Source organism: Nuphar pumila, chromosome 12 (assembly GCF_984573655.1).
Source record: "Nuphar pumila chromosome 12, dmNupPumi1.hap1.1, whole genome shotgun sequence".
Lineage (NCBI taxonomy): Eukaryota > Viridiplantae > Streptophyta > Magnoliopsida > Nymphaeales > Nymphaeaceae > Nuphar > Nuphar pumila.
This window is the reverse complement of record NC_143260.1, coordinates 21,169,111-21,189,653: the sequence shown is the minus strand read 5'-3', so window position 1 is coordinate 21,189,653 and position 20,543 is coordinate 21,169,111. Positions and strand designations below refer to the sequence as shown.

Sequence of the window (20,543 nt, the reverse complement as noted above, 5' to 3'; positions counted from 1 at the left end):
TTTTAGCCTCTTGTCCTTGCCCCTTGTGTGGGTTTTGTGAGTGAGCCCATTTGTGATTTTTGGTGTGTTCACTTTGGCATTGTGGTAAATTTTGTTGGAGGCTTTCATTTCTTTACATTGTATCAAAGTTGTGTTTGCTCTTGACTCTTGAGGATTGTGTATTGCCTTGTTTTCCGTGCTCGTAGGTGAAAAAAAAATGGTGATTCAAGTGCTTGTGTGATTGTGCAAGCGTGGTTCATTGGCTCGTGTATTCATGGTGGTGTGCTCGTACTACTACTCTCTCCTTTCTTATGTATTATTTTTTTCTCTACCTTGTAAAAATGGATGACAATGAGAAAGTCACCATCGTACCCACGAAATTCAATGATAATAATTTTGTAATGTGGTCTTCAACAATGAAGCACCACATATGGGGAAAAGGATTATGGGGGATTTATTGATGGTTCTGATTCGGAGCTTAAACTAGTCCTCATAAAGGTAGAGAACGAAAAAGAGGTGTCTCTTGGGAATTGAGAGAAGACTAAGGCACCAACCACTTATGAGAAAAAGTGAAAAGAGCGGAGAATGGAGCATACCAAGATCATGTCTTGGTTAATCAATAGCGTGGATATTAAAAAGTGCTCTAGTCTCGCAAAATTTGAACATGCCAACAAAGCTTGAGAATATCTTAAGAATATATATTCTCTTAATGATATTGCACATGTGTGCAATCTACAAAATAAACTTCGAACAATGACTCAAAAAGACAAAAGTATTAGGGAATACTACAATGAATTGTCTGAACTTTAAAAATAAATTATTTATTCACGAGCCTAAGTGGCATTGCCCAAAAGATATAGAGTTCTGGCAAAAGTAACTTGATGCGAAACATTTCTATCAATTTATAAATGGCTTGAGACCAGAGTTTGAAAGCACCAAATCGGTTCTTCTTCATAGAGAAAAAGTACCCTCTATTGTTGACACTATCGAAGAATTGAGTATGGAAGAGAACAGGCTAGAAGGGCACTCTTTAAACAATGAAGACAACTCTGTATTGGCCGTCTCTAAACCGAGAAACTACATGCACCCCTACAAGTCACCTCATTGAAAACAAGGAAATAAACATGATAACAAGCCTTATTGGAAACAAGGCAATGATTATGACAGAAAAAAGATTATTTGTTATAACTGTCATGAACTCGAGCACACTAAACCTCAATGCCCAAAGTTTAGAAGAAGGGAGGAAAAGAAGGTGGCTTCAGTTGGCTCTTCACAGGAGACTAACAAAAACAAGCCTCATGATGCACCTGTATCAATGTCACTGAAAAAGGATCCGGATCCGATCCGATCCTCCATACTTATGCATTGTAACTCACTTTGGCTATCGGGTCTGGATACACCAGACCCGGATCCATACCTGTGTTGTAACATTATAAAGCACACCTTTTAGGTCACGAAAAAAAAGAAGAAGAAAAGATCGTAACAGCCGAAAGCCTTGTGCTTTTTCCTCTTCGTCTCTCTCTCTCCCTTCCTCTCTCTCTTTTCTGTACAGGTAAAAAAAAACTTTCATGGTATCAGAGCCAGGTTCAGCTAAGGCTGATAAGGATTCCGGCAAAATCCAAGTTCGGAAAATCGAGTTCAAGGATTCCGGCAAGAGCACAGAATCGAGTTCAAGGATTCCGGCAAGAGCACAGATCGGAAAATCAAGGTTTTTTTGTCTCCCTCTCCCTTTTCTTCTGTTTATCTCCATTTCCTCCCCTCTTTGCTCATTCGTTCCCTTTTTTTGAAAATCCATTTCCACGCCTCTTGACCAAATCCTCCATCCCCTCACATATTGTTCGAACTGCTCCCTGTCCAAGCTCCACAACCTTCAACAGCATTTCCTCGGTCAGAAAATCACAGTAGCCCTTTTTGAAATCTCCTGTGTACCCACACCTCACGTGGGTTTCTTTTCTTTGAGAAACCGTGATCCACGTGAACTCTATTCACGTGGGTTTCACATTTGGTGAATCTGCGATTCACGTAAACAGACTGTGGGTGACTGTGTTTCACGAATCTTCCCCTATATTTTTTTCTTTACCTAATCTCCTCTAAGTCTGCCTTTACATATTCGTATATTTTTTTTCTCTTTACTGCTATGCCGTGAATCTTATTCCTTGAGTATTTATTTCTATTCTTGTCAAAAAAAAAAAGAGGGTTTTCTTTTAACGTGTGAAGGCATTCTTCATCACGTCAATCCCAGTTTCTGGACTGCATAGAAAAGGTTCAGAAACTGATTTTCCTGAATCCTACAGCCTGCAAAAAAAAAAGAAAAAGAGGGAAACGGGTTGAACTTTTTGTGAACACTCTGGTTGACATTCTTACTGTTTTTCATTCTCAAATGGACCCTTACATCTCTCAATCAAATCTTTCTTCAAGCTTTCTCAACCAACTCGTTTCTGAAAAGTTGAATACTTCAAATTTCTTGATTTGGAAGAGACAAATTATTCCTTTTATAAGGAGTCAAGGTCTCTTAGGTCACCTTGATGGAACCACTCTCGTTCCACCAGAATTTGTCCCGAGAGAAGAGAAAGATGATCAAGGGGTGAGTTCGATCGTGTATGTCAAAAATGTAGAATTTCTCAATTGGGAAAGGAAAGATCAATCAGTTGTCGCATACATCACCTCAACCCTGTCTCAAGAAGTTCTAGTTGCCATTCCCGACAATTATACAGCGCTACAACTCTGGGAGCGACTGGTTCAGACGTACTCGCAGGTTTCTCAAGCAAGAATGGTTTTCCTAAAAAGGGAGTTTCAGTTGTTAAGAAAAGAATCGATGACCGTCATGGAATATTTGAACAAGATAAAGACCATCACATATCAGCTTGCAGTTATAGGATGTGCCGTAAGTGACAATGACATGGTGCAACAAACTCTGAGTGGATTGGGATCTGACTACAATATGATAGTCACTTCACTATTGTGTCTCCCTACTCTTCCTTCCTTCGATGTGTTACGAGCGAAATTGATTCAGTATGAAATGACTCTGAAGGGATTCTCTGAAGAAACTCACATCCACACAAATCAAGAAGTTTTTGCCACAGGAGTGACTTATGGTAGAGGACGAGGACGAGGAGGACAAGGGCGAAGTGGATACGGAGGGCGTGGTCTGCTCCCCACTCCAAATATGTCTGCTCATGCGCAGGGATCAAGATTCATTCCCACTTGCTTCTTTTGTAACAAAAAGGGGCATATCAAGGCGAATTGTTGGCACAATCCAGAGAATAAAGGAAAGGGTCCACAGACAGAAACAAAAAGAAAGTTCACCAATACCAAAGATAGTGGAGAGATCAAAGATCTACTAATATCTGCCTTATCAGAGTTGAAATTGAAGCAGAATGATGAAGGCACTTAGTTTGTGGACTCAGATGCAGCAACTCATGTGACAGGTGATGCAAGTAAGATTTCTAATCCTATTCCTTATTTTGGAAAAAGTAAGATTGTTACTGGAGATGGATCCCACCATCCTGTTTCTCATGTTGGAAAAACTGTCATTCCCATGTCACATTCCACTCTTACTCTCTCTGACGTTCTTCATGCTCCTAATATTAAGAAAAACATTGTCTCTGTCTCTAAGCTTATTGATGATAATAATGCTTCAGTTGAATTTACTCCCTTCTCTGTGCAGGTGAAGGACCTACGCACGAGGGAAACATTCGCTGAAGGAAAAAGACGAGGCAATATGTATGTCTTTGAAGAAGCTCCATGTCATGTTGTCTGCCCTGCTCACCTGAATTCGATGTCTTCGTTAGAGTCGTGTTCATCTTCTTCTGCTAATGTTTTTAGTATTTCTGAATGTAATAAGCCATTCTTATGGCATAGTCGGTTAGGGCATTGTGGGAGTCATTTTATTGAGAAACTTGCGTCTAATAATCTCATTCCAAAAGAAAGTCTTAATGGGAATGCGAGCAGTCATAAGTGTTCCAGTTGTCTTTCATGTAAGAGTCATGTATTGCCTTTCCATTCCATTAATAAAAGAGCTTCAAAACCTTTTGAGATCATTTGTTCTGATGTATGGGGACCCGCCCCAATTGTCTCTGGATCTGGGAGCAGATACTATCTAATCTTTGTTGATAGTTATTCTCGATACACTTGGATATATTTCATAAAGAATAAGTCAGAAGTCTTCTCTTTGTTTCAAAATTTTCTTTCCTTGGTCAAAAATCAATTTTCTGAGTCCATTCAATTTTTCCAATGTGATGGAGGTGGGGAATTCTCATCCCGTGATTTTGTTTCTTTTCTTCGAAATAATGGAATAGGAAGAAGGGTGTCCTGCCCCCATACTCCTCAACAAAATGGGATTGCTGAACGAAAACATAGACATATTGTTGAAAGTGCCATGAGTATGCTTCATGACAGCAATCTTCCTATCAACCTATGGACAGAAGCCTTTCATTCTGCTGTGCATGTGATAAATAGATTGCCCATGGTTGTTCTGGAAAATAAGTCTCCTTATCACTGTCTTTTTGGAGTCCATCCTAGTTATCATGATTTGCGTGTTTTTGGTTGTGTTTGCTATGTGCATATTGATCAGTCTCTGAGAAACAAGTTTCAGGACAAAGCCCAGAAATGTAGGTTTGTGGGATATGCAGATGACTACAAAGGATATAGGTGTTATGATCCTACCAACAAACGTATCAGAATCTCAAGAAATGTTGTCTTTGATGAACAAAACTTTGATGACGAAGCTGATGCAACGAATATGCCAACTGAAGTTTACTATCCTTGGTTGAGTTCAGAACTTTTTGTTAACTCGAATGAAGCATGCTCCTCAGATTGCGTGCAGCAAGAAGAAAAGAGTTTTGAAGACACTGGGATGTCGAGATCACAGAATACAGAAGAAGTACCAGGCAGATACAAAGGCATTGTCTACTCTAGACAGAGACCGACAGCATCAAGCCATTCAGACTGTCTCAGACGGCAATCCAACTACTTCTCATACTCTTGAGGTCAAAAAATCAAATCGCATACGACATCCCATTGACAGGTGGGTTAGCTATAACAATTTCTCATTGGATCTTCAACTCTTCTTAATTGCTCTCAATAAGGAAAATGAGCCCATCATGTACTACCAGGCAGCCACTTCTACCAAATGGGTAGAAGCCATGAATGATGAAATGCAAGCCTTGCATGAATGTGGAACCTGGGAAGTTGTTCCCAGACCACCTGACAAAAATGTCGTCGGATGTAAATGGGTCTACAAAATAAAGTACAAGCCAGATGGAACCATTGAACGATACAAGGCACGACTTGTGGCAAAAGGATTCACTCAAGAAGCAGGGCAAGACTATGATGAGACCTTCAGTCCGGTTGTAAGAATGGGAACAATCCGAATTATTATTTCACTGGCTGTTGAACATGGATGGAAGTTGAGTCAGCTCGATGTAAAAAATGCATTCTTGCATGGGGATTTAAAGGAGGAAGTATACATGGAGCAACCCCCTGGGTATCAAGAACAAAATTGTAAAACTCATGTGTGCAGGTTAAAAAGAGCTATCTATGGTCTGAAGCAAGCATCTCGCTCATGGTTTGATAGCTTCTCGCTAGAGATTCAAAAACATGGTTTTTCACGTTCCATGCTGGACCACTCATTATTTATTTTTAGAAGTCAGACTGTGAACACTCTGTTATTAATTTATGTCGATGATATTGTCATCACAGGAAACTCTGCGACACACATCCAAGAAGTAAAAGACTTACTAGGACAGAGGTTCAAAATGAAAGATCTTGGAATTCTACGTTATTTCCTTGGTGTAGAAGTTGATAACCAGGCTGATGGCTTGACACTCACTCAGCACAAGTACAACGTAGACGTTCTCAGCAAGGCAGGCATGCAAGACTGCAAACCTCTGGGAACTCCGAGTGTGCTTCATCAAAAACTTAGCGCTCAGGATGGAGATCTGTATGATGACCCCACCAGGTATCGAAGCATAATAGGAATGTTACAGTACCTCACATTCACCAGACCTGATATTGTTTATTCAGTCAATCAAGTGTCTCAATTTATGCATGCGCCACGTACTGGACATATGGAAGCGGTCAAGAGGATCCTTAGATATCTGAAAGGGACTATTGGGGATGGATTGATATATTCACCACAGTCATATGGCAAAGATGAGCACGGACTCACTGTATATTGTGATGCAGACTGGGCAGGAGATCCTGATGAACGAAGATCTACATCAGGATATTGCATCTTCATTGGAAAAAATTTAGTCTCTTGGAGCAGCAGAAAACAAAAGGCCATCGCTAGATCAAGCACTGAGGCGGAGTATAGATCTATGGCTGCTGCTACTGCCGAAGTCACATGGATCAGGCATCTACTAACTGAAGTAGGAGAAAAGATTTCCCATACTACTTTGCTATGTGACAACCAAAGTGCAATCAACATCATTCAATCCAGTACATCACAGTCGTGCCAAGCACATTGAGATCGACCAACACTTTGTGAGACAGAAGGTTGAAGAAAAAGAGATTGAGCCTGAGTTCATCAATACTGAAAGACAAGTTGCAGATCTATTTACCAAAGGGTTAACAAAGGATCGTTTTTGGATGCTTAAAGGCAAGTTGTTCATGGTACAACACCATGATCAACTTGAGGGGGGGTGAAAAAGGATCCGGATCCGATCCGATCCTCCATACTTATGCATTGTAACTCACTTTGGCTATCGGGTCTGGATACACCAGACCCGGATCCATACCTGTGTTGTAACATTATAAAGCACACCTTTTAGGTCACGAAAAAAAAAAAAAAAGAAAAGATCGTAACAGCCGAAAGCCTTGTGCTTTTTCCTCTTCTTCTCTCTCTCTCCCTTCCACTCTCTCTTTTCTGTACAGGTAAAAAAAAACTTTCAGTCACAACTTATGAAAATTCTCCAGCCTCTTCTCAAAGAGGTATCTTCTTCATTCTCCAATTCCGGTAAAACTCATTGGCTTCTTGATTCTAATGCTTCCTTTCATCCCTGATAGTAAAATTTTATTTGAATGTCATACAAACTCAAGCATGTCAAATGTTTTTACAACCGATGATCCATCTCTTAAAATAGAAGGAATAAGGAATTTCGAAAAGATTTTACAAAACTCCAAAAAATTTACCATTCTAAAAGTTAGATATATTCCTAAGTTAAATTTAAATTTCTTATCAGTTTCACAAATATCTGACCAAAGATATAAGGTCTCCCCTTCTGATGGTTAATGGGTACAGGATCGTCAGTTAAGAAAGCTGAGTGGGGAAGGTCATCGAGAAGGAGGTCTCTATTACATGGTTTTTTTGAAAATACCCAAGGATACCTTTTGTTATAATGTTAAAAAATTAGATTTAAATTTATGGCACAAACGACTTGGTCATCCTAATCTATCCAAAATCCAACACTTTCCAAATTTGAAAAAATTTTGTAACTCTGAAAAATTTACGTGTAAATATTGTATTCTTGGTAAAATGAAGAGATCACCATTCTATGAAAGAACTTTTTTTTCTTCTAGACTGCTTGTGTCACGGGCCTATTTCCTTCAATGGGCCAGCGCGGCGCGACGGTCCTTCCTTACCGCCGCAAGCCTACTCGTCAGCTCGCTTGCCGGTCGCGGAAGCTTATGATCAGAGTGCAAGAGAGCAAGAGAGAATAGAGGGAGAGAAGTTGCAATCACAAGAAGCAATCACAACGAGGGTGAACAAAAGAAAGCTCAACGCATTTAATTCATTCACAATTTTGCCCGCAGGCTATTACAGTTCAAGTATACGGGCTGCCCCTTCGGGGTATTGATTCACCTGAACCGGGCAGCTTACATCAGACTCAACAAAAGCAAAACAGACTCTAGCGCAACTGTACACTGTAAGTCGCAAGGGAACATGCTCCCCCCTTCAAATCATGCACCGTCCTCGGCGCCATCTGTTTCGTGGTAAGCCCTGACTTCAGCTGGGTAGCGGCTGTTCATTCGAAATGCAGGCTCCCACGTTGGTTCCGCTGTTTCCTCCCACTGCACCAAGTATTTCTTCGCTTGCCCCAAGTAGTTGACCTTGTGGCGAAGGATCTGACTGAGGTGCTTCTCGGCCCGTTGTGCTGCCGGGGCCCTCTGCATGATGGGAGCGCGTTGCGGCACATTGCGTTCCGGGTCTCCACCATCTGGATGGAACTGTTTGAGGTTGCACACGTGGAACACCGGGTGCACCTTGAAGTCTGGGGGCAACTCCAGCTTATATGCCAGCTTGCCCACCTTCTTTGTGATGGTGAAGGGTCCCTCATACTTTCTGAGTAGTCCACGGTGCCGCCCGCGGAAGATGCCTGTGCGACCAGGATATAACTTCACCAACACTTGGTCCCCAACCTGGAACCCTGCGGGCCGACGGTGTTTGTCCGCCCACTTCTTCATTCTCTTCGCCGCTTTGTGTAAGAATGCCTTCGCCAACTCATTCTGCTTGTGCCAGTCGCGAACAAACTGATAGGCGAAGGATGGCCTTCCCTTTTCTTGTGCGGCAAGAGTGTGCGGGGTCAGTGGCTGCTGCCCCGTGGCTATCTCAAACGGGCTGTGGCCTGAAGATTCGCTCTTCTGCAGATTATAACAAAACTGTGCCACATCAAGGAGCTTCACCCAATTTTTCTGATTGGCACTAACAAAGTGCCTAAGGTACTGCTCCAGTATCCCGTTGATGCGCTCTGTCTGCCCATCTGTCTGCGGATGGAAGCTTGTTGAAAACAGCAAATCAGAGCCAAGTAACCGAAATACTTCACGCCAGAACTTGCCCGTGAAGCGAGCATCGCGATCGCTCACAATGCTCTTTGGTATGCCCCAGTGCTTCACCACATGCTTTACGAACAACTCTGCAGTCTTCTCTGCAGGGCACTCCTTGGAAGCTGAGATGAAGGTGGCATACTTTGAGAAACGATCCACCACGACTAAAATAGAACTGAGGCCCTCTACCTTTGGCAGACTAACAATAAAGTCCATAGAGATGCTTTCCCAAGGACGTTCTGGAATTGGTAGAGGCTCAAGGAGACCGGCAGCCTTCTGGTTTGTCCCCTTATCTTGCTGGCAGATGAGGCATGTCCGCACATACCCCTCAACATCGTCTCTCATCTACGGCCAATAGTAGCCGCGCTCAAGGAGTGCTAAGGTCCGCTCCTGACCAGGATGGCCGGCCCATAGTGTATCATGGCACTCCTTGAGTAGCTCTCGGCGAAGGCTTCCCCACCGTGGTACAAAGATGCGTCCCCCTTTTGTTACAAGGAGGCCATCCTGTAGCCAAAATCGCCGAGTCTTCCCTGCCTGCGCCAGAGAAACAAGGTGTTGTGCGGTCGAATTCTGCTGTGTACCCTCGCGGATGCGGCTCAGCAATGCACCCTCCAAATGCACTTCAGAAGGCTCTGCGCGCGCAGCAGCTAATTCAGCCCTATGGCTCAGGGCATCCGCCACAATATTGGTTTTTCCAACCTTGTACTCTAAGGCAAAGTCGAACTCAGCCAAAAACATCTGCCATCGAGCTTGCTTGGGCGTCAACTTCTTTTGCGTCTGAAAATAGCTCGTGGCCACATTGTCCGTCTTGACGACGAACTCGGCACCCAAAAGGTAGTGCCGCCAGGTCCTGAGGCAATACACAATGGCGGTCATCTCACGTTCGTGCACTGTGTACCGCCTCTCTGCATCCTTCAGCTTACGACTCTCATATGCGATCGGATGCCCGTCTTGCATAATAACTCCGCCAATGGCAAAGTCTGAGGCATCAGTGTGGACTTCGAAGGGTTTCGAATGATCAGGCAGTCGCAGCACTGGCTCTCTCACTAAGGCTTTCTTCAAGCCCTCGAAGGCATCTTGGCACGCTCCTGTCCAGAGCCATACCCGATTCTTCTTCAACAAATCTGTGAGGGGCGCAGCAATGAGGGAATAACCTTCGATGAAACGCCGATAATAATTTGCCAAGCCGAGGAATGACCGCAATTCTGGCACTTTGCTTGGCGGAACCCATTCCTAGATGGCCCTTATCTTCTGCCCATCCATACGCAGCACACCACGCCCCACAACGTGGCCAAGGAAGCTGATCTCCTCCTGCCCGAAGAGACACTTCTCTCGTTTAACACAAAGGTCATTCTCCTTCAGCACCTGAAACACTGTTCGCAAGTGCCCGACATGTTCCTCCATGTTACTGCTGTAGATCACGATATCATCCAGATAGACTACCACAAACTTGTCTAAGTAAGGGTAGAAAATCTGGTTCATTAAAGTCGTGAACGTGGCTGGAGCATTTGTCAACCCGAATGGCATTACTAGAAATTCGTAAGCACCATAGCGGGTGACACAAGTTGTTTTCGGCTCATCACCTTCGGCAATCCTCACCTGCCAGTAACCCGATCGCAGATCTAGCTTGGAAAAGATACAGGCACTGCCTAGCTGATCGAACAAGTCTGCTATCAATGGCAATGGGTACTTGTTCTTCACCGTGACCTTGTTCAAGGCCCGGTAATCCACACATAACCGTTTAGAGCCATCATGTTTCATCTGAAAAAGGACCGGGGCACCAAATGGGGCTTTTGATGGACGAACAATGCCTGCGTCCAACATCTCGTCTAGCTGCCTGCGCAGCTCCTTCAACTCTGCTGGCCCCATACGGTATGGAACCATTGCGGGAGGCTTTGCTCCCGGGGTCAACTCAATCTTGTGGTCGACCTCGCGTCTTGGCGGAAGACGCTTTGGCAATTCCGGAGGCATCACCCCCCGAAACTCCTCCAATAGAGGGGCTAGGGTCGGCGACACTGCTGCTTCTACCTTCCCTTCATCTGCACGCACTGCAACTAAGAATGTCTGCTCCCCATGCTTGACACCCTTCTTCAGTTGCATTGCTGATAACACTGAAGACTTGCCTTTCTGCGTAAGGCACTGCACTGTGTGGGACAGGTCTGATCCCATGATCGTCAACGTGTTAAACTTTGGCAGCATCATCACATTCTGGCTTCGCAGAAACTCCATACCCAGAATCACCTTGAAATCGTCCAGGGGCACCACAGAGAAGTTGGCTTTGCCGACCCAACTCCCCACTTGAGTAGCCACATCTCTTGCTTCACCAAGAATGGGCTTGGCCTCAGAGTTTACTGTTTTGATAGTCCTCTGCTTTGGCTCAGTTTTCAAGCCCAACCGCTCTGCCTCTTCCCGCGAGACAAAGTTGTGTGTGGCCCCGGAGTCTACCATTGCCGAAGTAGACTTTCCATTCATAATGACTTCTACGTACATAAGTTCCTTACTGACCTGCATGTTCTTAGCTGCGCAACTTCTAGCTGCGTTAATCGATCGCATAGCGCCCATCCTCGGTTGCATGGTCTCAGTGTCACTGCCTTCAGTATCGCTGCATTCTTCCTGTGCAGCATTGGCTTGCCCGTCGTCCTTTACAAGGCGCTTTGGGCATTGCCGGGCGATATGTCTATCACCACAGAACCAACATGTCACAACCGCACCCTTGTTGCTGTTGTTATACTTTGTGTAGTTCTGTTTCTTTTCGGATTGATGGCGTGTCGACGCCTCACCTTTATCGTTGCGCTGCTCATCCTTCTTGCCTCTGTGGTCAGGCTTCTTCCCAACTTTGGTTGACGGGGTGAAAGGTTTGCGCTGAGTATCAACTAAGCGCTCAGCCGCCACATATGCATCTTCCAAAATACGGGGGTTGCTCCTTTCCACTTCGGACTGTGCCCATGGTTGAAGTCCCACAATGAACCAGTTGAGCATGTCGTCTTCTGACATGTTAGGTATCTCCAGCATAAGCTTCTGGAACGTTCGGACATAGTCTTGCAACGAACCAGTATGTTTGAGTTCACGAACCATCCGGTAAGCCTGTCTCTGCGCATTTCTTGGCATGAAGTAGTTGCGCAACTCTACTTTGAAGTCGTCAAAGGTGTCTATCACACATTGACCCCTCTCCATGTCATTGCGCTTCCGCCTCCACCAAGCGATAGCATCACCATCAAGTAAGGCCGCTGCAGCCTTGATCCTCAGATCTTCAAGGGTCACATTTTGGATATCCAAGTAGTCTTCTACTTTGAACAAGAAGTTCTCAATGGCCTTGCTGTCGCGAGAACCATTGAATTTTGCGGGTCTAGGTACATCAATCATTGATGGTCTCTCACCATTTCCGCCATTCAGGGTCACCGTCCGCTGCAACGTACGGTTCCTCAACTCAAGATCGGTCACTGTAGTCGTCAACGAAGTGACCTGCCCCATTAGTAAGTTCACCTGCTCTTGCAGGCTCGCCACCACATCATTCAATCCATTGAATGATTCACATGCGCGTGAAATCGCTTCATCATGCGAAGTCACATCTTCCACCAACTTGTTAACAGTTGCAGGCAACTCTTCTTGGCCCCGAGGTGAACCCATCTCCTCAGCTTCGGCAACTGCCTTGCCTCTGGTGTTGCGCAAGTGTTGATAAGGCGCCACGATGTCTTACTCACAAATCGCAGCCTGTCGGCGTGTCTGTCGACACCGACTCCGGAGTCCCTTCCCCAGCACGAGAACGGGCTCTGGTACCACTTGTCACGGGCCTATTTCCTTCAATGGGCCAGCGCGGCGCGACGGTCCTTCCTTACCGCCGCAAGCCTACTCGTCAGCTCGCTTGCCGGTCGCGGAAGCTTATGATCAGAGTGCAAGAGAGCAAGAGAGAATAGAGGGAGAGAAGTTGCAATCACAAGAAGCAATCACAACGAGGGTGAACAAAAGAAAGCTCAACGCATTTAATTCATTCACAATTTTGCCCGCAGGCTATTACAGTTCAAGTATACGGGCTGCCCCTTCGGGGTATTGATTCACCTGAACCGGGCAACTTACATCAGACTCAAAACAAAAGCAAAACAGACTCTAGCGCAACTGTACACTGTAAGTCGCAAGGGAACAGCTTGAGCTAATACATTTAGATGTTTAGGGGCCAGCATCAGTTATATTAAAGGGTGGATATGCAACCTATGTGTTTTTTTGTTGATGATTTTTCTAGGTATACTTGAATCTACCTCCTCAAACATAAATATGGAGTCTTTTCACATTTTCAAATATTTTACAACTTGGTCAAAAATAAGTTTGAAAATGATATTTCTATTTTTCGCACAGATTCAGGGGAAGAATTTTTAGCAAATGAATTTAAAAATTATCTAAATTTGCATGGTATCACACATCAAAGATCTTGTCCTCATACACCACAATAAAATGGTTTGGCTGAACGAAAACACAAACATATTATGGAAACAACCAAAACTTTATTAATAGCAAATCGCTATCTATCTCATCAATAGAATGTCTTCTTCTTTGCAAAATATAATACCAGTTGAAAAACTCTTTAAAATATCTACTGATTATGCTAGACTAAGAATTTTTTGGTGCAAATGTTTTGTTTTTACTAACAAAAATGATAAACTCTCCCCTTGTGCTATTCCTTGTGCCTTCTTAAGTTATGCAAATAACCAAAAAGGCTCCACGTGTTTCGATCCTAAAAATAAAAAATTATATGTTTCACGTAACGTGACTTTCTTAGAAAAAGAAAGTTGCTTTGACTTTGAAAAGGCGAAGTAGATGAGTATTCATTTTTTATTTGATTTAAGTTCAAGTCATGAAAAATGTGATTATGAATGTGATCAGGATAGTGGTCTTGATATAATAGATGAATGTGATCTTGATAATGGTCATGATGATATAATTACTAAAGAGCAAACTCATAGGAACAAAAAATATTTACAATATTCTAGGCGCAGGGATCTTAACCAACCATGTGCACTGGGGAAATATGTTGAACCGCCTAAAGTTCATACTAGAAGGTCATCTAGGATTTTTAAACCAACAGGAAAGTTTGTCTTATGATTTTTTTTCTCCAAAATACAAGGCATTCATTGCATTAATTCATTCATATATGGAACATTCAACCTATACTCAAGCTAAAGAACATTCTGAATGAGTAGAAACCATGAGAATAGACTTAGAAGCTTTAGAAAATGCTAATACTTGGACTAGATGGCATAGATTACAAGGAAACCTTTGCTCCAATCGTTAGAATGACCAATGTTAGAACCCTAGTAGGGTTAGCCTCTGTTCGAAAATGGCCTATATTTCAAATGGATGTTAAAAATGTTTTTCTTAATGAAAACCTAGTTTAAGAAGTCTACATGGAGGCACCACCAGATATAAGTGTTTCTAAGGGTAAAGTTTTTTGTCTGGAAAAGCCTTTTTATGGACTTAAACAAGCATCAAAGGCTTGGTATGACCGGTTTAGTTGAGTTATGCTTGATATTGGATTTAGAAGTTGTTTGACTGACACAGAATTGTTTGTTAAGATTTCTGATGCCGATATTATTATTATTATTCTCTATCTGGACAACATGATCATCACGGGAGGATACAAACAGGGAGTTGAAAATATTAAAAAACTTCTCAAAAAATATTTTAAAATGACTGATTTAGGCTTCTTAAAATATTTCTTAAAAATCGAAGTTGCTTACTCTCCTAGAGGATATTTATTACCTCAATCTAAATTTGCTTTTGACATTGTCTCCAGGTCCGAAATCACAGATGATAAGAGAATTGATACCCCTAAACTTGCCAACATCAAGATGTGAATAGATGATAGAAAACTTCTTGAAGATCCTACTTACAAACAGCTTATTGGAGCACTCTCTTATCTTTCAATTACTAGACCGGACATAACACATGTTGTACACACATCTTGTCAATTTCATCATGCTCCCACTTTTGTACACATGGGAGCAGTTTTGCATATTATTAGATATATTAAGACTTCTCTTTCTCGAGGCCTCTTTATATCTGCTTCATCTTCTTTAGATTTAGTTGTTTATATTGATGTTGACTGGGGAGGTGATCCCAATAATTGACACTCAACCACGGGTTTTTGTGTTTTCTTAGGTGAATCTCTGATTTTGTGGCAATGCAAAAAGCAGCAGAAGGTTTCGCTTTCATCAACTGCGGTTAAATATCGGGTCATGGCAACTACAACGATAGAGGTAGTCTGGCTCAAAAGGTTGTTCGCTGATATGGGAGTTCAAGTGACAGGAGTCTCCTGCATGTATTGTGACAACAAGAGTGCGATCTACATTGCCAGCAATCGTACTTTTCATAAACGTACTAAACATATCAAAATGGATTGTCACTATGTTCGAGAGGAGTATCTACATGGGACCATTGATTTGTCTTATGATACATCAGAATACCAATTAGCAGATTTCTTCACCAAACCTCTTGTTGCTCTCCGTTTTCACTTTCTATTAGAAAAACTTTCGGTTATTACACCGTAAGCTTGAGGGAAAGTGTTAAAATTGTACATATATATATATATATATATATATATATATATATTTTTTCTCTTTCTTTATTTTTTCTTTTCTTTTATTTGTAATTGAACTAGTCAACACATGTTGACTAGTCAAACATAAGAGTCGTTGGGGTCCCAACGGCTCTACTTTGAGTCCTTGGGACTCCAACAACTGTCTATGGAGTCCTCTTCCTTTGTGTATAAATATGGAGCAAAGCCCCCACATTATGTATGCTTCTTGCATAAAGGTTATTAATAAAAATATTTTTTATTTTAGCCACTTGTTCTTGCCCCTTGTGTGGGTTTTGTGAGTGAGCCCATTTGTGGCTTTTGGTGTGTTCACTTTGGCATTGTGGTGGATCTTGTTGGAGGCTTTCATTTCTTTACAAATGGTGTCTAGTGTTTACATCAATACAGATCAGCATCAAATTCAAATATTCATCTAAAAGAAAACTACATGCAGAACCAGATGAAGTTAACAATACTACATCAATGAATTCATTTACCTTCCAAAACTTTATTGTTTTGTCATTCGTTGAAAGAAGAAATAATGCTCCATTAGCTGTTAGGCACCACCTGATCTTATTGATCTTCTCCTCAATTTCCAAACTTTTAAGATAATCAAACTGAATATGAAACAGCATAGAGTCAATGGTCCTAATTATTGACAACCAAAGTTTCCCAGAGGCAGATATTAAGATTACAAGTGACAAAAATCAACATCATCAGCAGGCTGACCTCAGGTTCATGGCTTTGGAACTCTGTTTTATAACGAAATTCAGGATGTCTACTGATGGGGTATTCCAGCCTCTCCAATTCTCTTCGAGAATGATGCTACATCATATTAAATTAAAGGGCAAGTTAACCTTGACATGAATAAAACATTCATATAGATGTAAGCAAAGGAGATGGAATTTGGCAGGATGAAAAAAGAAAGGTAAAAACAATCCACTTACATCCTTCAGATCGGTCCTTTCAAATAGAACTACACGCCCCCCTCGGTCTCCAGTAGCAAGATGATCACCAGTCTTATCAAATTCTATTGCTGAGATAATATCAACTGCAAAAAGAAATGAACAATTTTATCATATTCTGACAAATAAGAATGAACCAGTAACAAAACCCACAAATTTATTCAAATGAATGGTTCAGATGAGTTGGTGATTTAAGCATAATATGCCTTCGAATTTCAAATATATGATGGCTTCGCATTCAATGAAAAGGCATATACAGACAAAAGCAGACATGGATATACACATGCATGCACAAGAGAGACCAAGAAAACCAAAAAGAAATAAAGATAGAAGAAGCGATTTGAAAATACAACAAAAATATTGAACAAAGATAGTTGAAAGTGTGCACACCATTACCAAGATACAGATGATTTAGATGCCAAAACATACAATATTGATGGCTTGAGAGCACATGCTGGATAGACAACTATATCGCCAGGTTGGCCATAATGGGTATGCCATGCACTTAACAGTGTCAAGCATATGACAATTCTCAGACCAGCAGATGATCGCACTTTTGGAAGATTAAAAGAACTCCAGTTGATTTCATGCCCAGTGTAGGTTCTGTTTTACGGTGTGCACCTCTACCAAGAGAAATGAAATTTACAAGCTATAACAACAATATAGGTGCAAAGGTATACCATGTTTTGACGGTCTGAGATCTCACGTTTGCTACGCGAGACATCTATATCATCAAGTTGGTCATGTTCAGGCCAGTAAACTATATGTTTAACAGCATCAAGCACATAACCAGAAGATGCTTTACATATTTAGAGGTTTGCTTCCAGTTGACTACTTTCCCAATACAAAAGGTAGCTACAGGCCTAGTGCAAATTTATTTTTGGAGAACTTCTCCACAGCACCATCCTAAGGTAATAACAAAATTCACAAGGATTATCTCTTTCCCACAAAGTCCAACTCCTAGTCACATGTTGAAGGCCAGTGATTTGGAGATTTCCAGAATCCATCCCATCGGCAGATAGAGCTCAAAATCATGGAATTTTCAACTTTTCAGTTTAAACTTTAAACCAACATATTTGGGCAGTTCCCTCAAAGGGAAACCTCTGCATCAGATTAATTAATTCAGCACATAGGCTCGGTGCTGATCCAACATCCTGAATTCCAAATTCCGCTTGAAGGAAAGGATACTTTTCAAGTAGTCCATCTGCATAAAAGTAAATTCATTTGCCTCAGCTTGATAAGAAGAGTGAGAAAGTCCCTTAAGGTATATTTCATTCTTGCCAAGTTTGCCACAGATGGAAGAGGACCATCGCAACAAGTTACGCATATGTGCTAGAAAATGCATTAGACAATCACGCCAGAAGATAAAATATTAGCATCACACAAACGATATACATCTTCATGATAAATAGCCTATTTGCTTAGAAGATATGGACACTACAACCTAGCTGAACCAATGGGCTCATCCAAAATAAACCTGACGAGCATTATCTGACATGGATCACCACCTCCACTGTAGAGCACACTGCCATGCACAGTTTTTCTACTTTGCCAATTCTTTGCCTATGGAGAACTGCCCAGTCGTTCCAATTCTATAAAACCTGCCTGAAAACACCTGCGGACTCACCTCAAAGAGCACTACTCAAGAGCATTATAGAAGACAAAGAAGTACAATGTATAGACCGAGAAACTCATGACCAAAAAGCAGATGATTTCTTCACCCAATTCCCAAGATCCCAAAAAAGAAGAAACCTTTCAGTTTGTGGACAAGTCATGCTTGATAAATCTTGCATTCTCTACCAGACAAGGTGTGAAGCATTGGTGTTCTCTTCCTACTCAAAAGACTATGAAAAAAGAAACCAACGGAAACGATCATAAGCCACAAAGAGATCATCTTTATCTACCAAAAACCATGAATTACCCCCGCGTTGGGACCCTACTCTTTTCGTACTTACTGAGAAGAAATACATTACGAAATCATAACAAGTGGAAGCAAACTACCCCTAAATGTCGTCAGATTCTGAAACCCCCAACAAATCGAAGATAATTACAACTAAAGTGACAAACTTTCCCACGGAAATTATCAAACAAGCGTCACTGAATCCTCATAACCATGGATGCATTAATCCGCAAAAACAAATTTTCTCCCCAAAACGAAATACACCCTCATCCAAAATCCGTTTTCCCCCAAAACAACCTCGGCCAAAAAGTACCAATTCCTGCACCCCACCGACAAAATCCACAGCAGTACCAGCACCTATACATCTGAGAACGATCTAAACAAGAGAGAACCAAACCCTAGCCCTAACTCCAGCCCAAGCAAACCAAGCACCGAGAACTCGAATTCCAAAGAACCAGTCAGAGACATCCCGTGAACATGAGGAAGCAAAACCGAAACACAACCAGACCGGAGAGAACAGAAAACCCTCACCTTCCTGGACCTCCTCCCCGGCCGTCCGCTCGCCAAACACCTGCGAGAATTTCCACTCGAGCGGTGGTGGCGGCGGCGGCCCCGTGGGGCTCCCGACCCCGTCGACGATCATCTTCCGGCCGAATCAAGCACTAGCTCCAGCCAAAAACAGCATCCGGCACCAAAGATCTGCGGGAAGAGCACCGATCCCGCGGGCGATCATGGGTCGCGCTCCGGCTGGTGGCGGCGGGAATGCGACGTCCCGATCATCGGTGGGAGGAGGAGCTGGACGAATCCGCGAGGAGCGATCGAGAGACGTCGGATTCGAGACGATCGATTGGCGAGGAAGAGGGGATTCGAGGGGAAGCAGAAATCTGAAACGGGAATTCTTCTTCACCTTCTTTGGGTTTTTCTCGTTTTTCCTTTTTGCCTCGCAGAGAGCAAAAAATAAAATGGATTCGAGAACGCCACCGCTCTTATTCTTCGCCCTAGCCGTTCCTCTCTCTCTTGTATAAAAAAGAGAATTAGAGAGAAAATAATTCACAGAGTGGAAAAAAACATATGAGAATGAGAAGGGTGTTTCTGGAATTTGTGCTTTGAAATATTGAGGAAAATAAAGATTAAGGTGTTTTTAGAAAACCTCGAAGAAAATTATGGAAAATAATAGTCTCTCTCTCTCTTGTATAAAAAGAGAACAACAACAACAATTCAGAGAAAAAAGGAAAACATATAGGGGAGGGGTGTTTTTTGGGATTCTTGCTTTGAAATATTTTAAGTTTTTTGAAGAAAATAAAGATTAAGGTGTTTTAAAAAATCTTTAGAAAAAATAATACTCTCTCTCTCTTCAATGGATGGACATTAGTACGTAGGGCTCGTATAGGCTCATTATTAATAATAACATATTTTACATATAACAAAAAAGGTTTTAATAGATTTGAGGAAAATAATATTCTCTCTCCCTCTCTCTCAGATGGAGAGATGGTGATGAAAGTTTTTAATAGAGAAACTTTTGTGAATATTAAGGGCGCTTTGGAAAATTATTTTTTACATTTAAAGGTAAATCAAATGTGAAAACGAATCATACTGTTTATTAGAATCATTTGCATCAATTTCTTATGTAGGTTTTGACTTTCTATATGAGCTGAGCAGTTACTCAGTTTGTTGTATTTGTTTTGTACTATAACAAGTAAATGACATGGGCCTTTTGAAATTAGGTTCCATTTTAGATCCAAATAGGTTAGAACTAATATCGTTTATTTAGTGATCATTTAAAATAAATTTCAAATTTAAATGAATTAGATGCAAAATTAAATGTGTTTGAATGAATAAATACTTAATCCAATATCATCATGGTTCTATTTTGTTGTGGACCTCATTAGGTTAAACTTTAGTAATTTTTACATGAACTGTGGGCTTGTAAAACCCATGGGAATTGAAGACTCCCATGGGAATTCAAGTCCCACAGGAGCAAGTGTGACCAATGTTGTAAGAATCAACATCATGGTGAGTTGGCAGGAGGTTGCGCCCTCTTACCCGTAAGGTGACCGGGCGATTCAAGTTGATTCAAGCTGACTGACAACACTGTGTATAACTCTTAGCCTCTTTCAACTTATTGTCAACCTCTATGTGATTCAGAAGGAAATAACTTGTATCAATATCTCAGTTTTAATTCAAACACGGGTTTGATTCACCTCGATGTTCTAAGAAATGTTTATCATCTGCAAAAAAAACAGAATCTGTCTAAAGAAATGTGTTGAGAAAGGCCATATGCATAGAGCCTTTCAAAGAGATAGTGCTGTTTCAAATATCTATAAATGGAATTTGTTTCAAATGTATTTATCATGGTACCTTACTTTAG

At 41.8% G+C, this 20,543-nt stretch overlaps 1 protein-coding gene across 3 annotated transcripts in view; it reads right to left on the bottom strand.

Moving 5' to 3' along the window:
* The window catches only part of LOC149820253 (serine/threonine protein phosphatase 2A 55 kDa regulatory subunit B beta isoform-like), a 34,758-nt gene extending 15,578 nt beyond the window's left edge, over positions 1 to 19,180 (bottom strand). For 2 of the 3 annotated variants that reach the window (XM_089983913.1, XM_089983915.1), the window contains exons 1-4: positions 18,707 to 19,180; positions 16,258 to 16,361; positions 16,040 to 16,135; positions 15,808 to 15,927 (exon numbers count right to left, since the gene is read on the bottom strand). In XM_089983913.1, coding sequence (XP_089840039.1) covers positions 15,808 to 15,927; positions 16,040 to 16,135; positions 16,258 to 16,361; positions 18,707 to 18,818 — 432 coding nt within the window. In that variant the 5' untranslated portion in view covers positions 18,819 to 19,180. The remainder of the gene's footprint in view (positions 1 to 15,807; positions 15,928 to 16,039; positions 16,136 to 16,257; positions 16,362 to 18,706) is intronic. The other variant, XM_089983914.1, reaches the window with a different exon arrangement.
* Between the last annotated feature and the right edge of the window lie 1,363 nt (positions 19,181 to 20,543).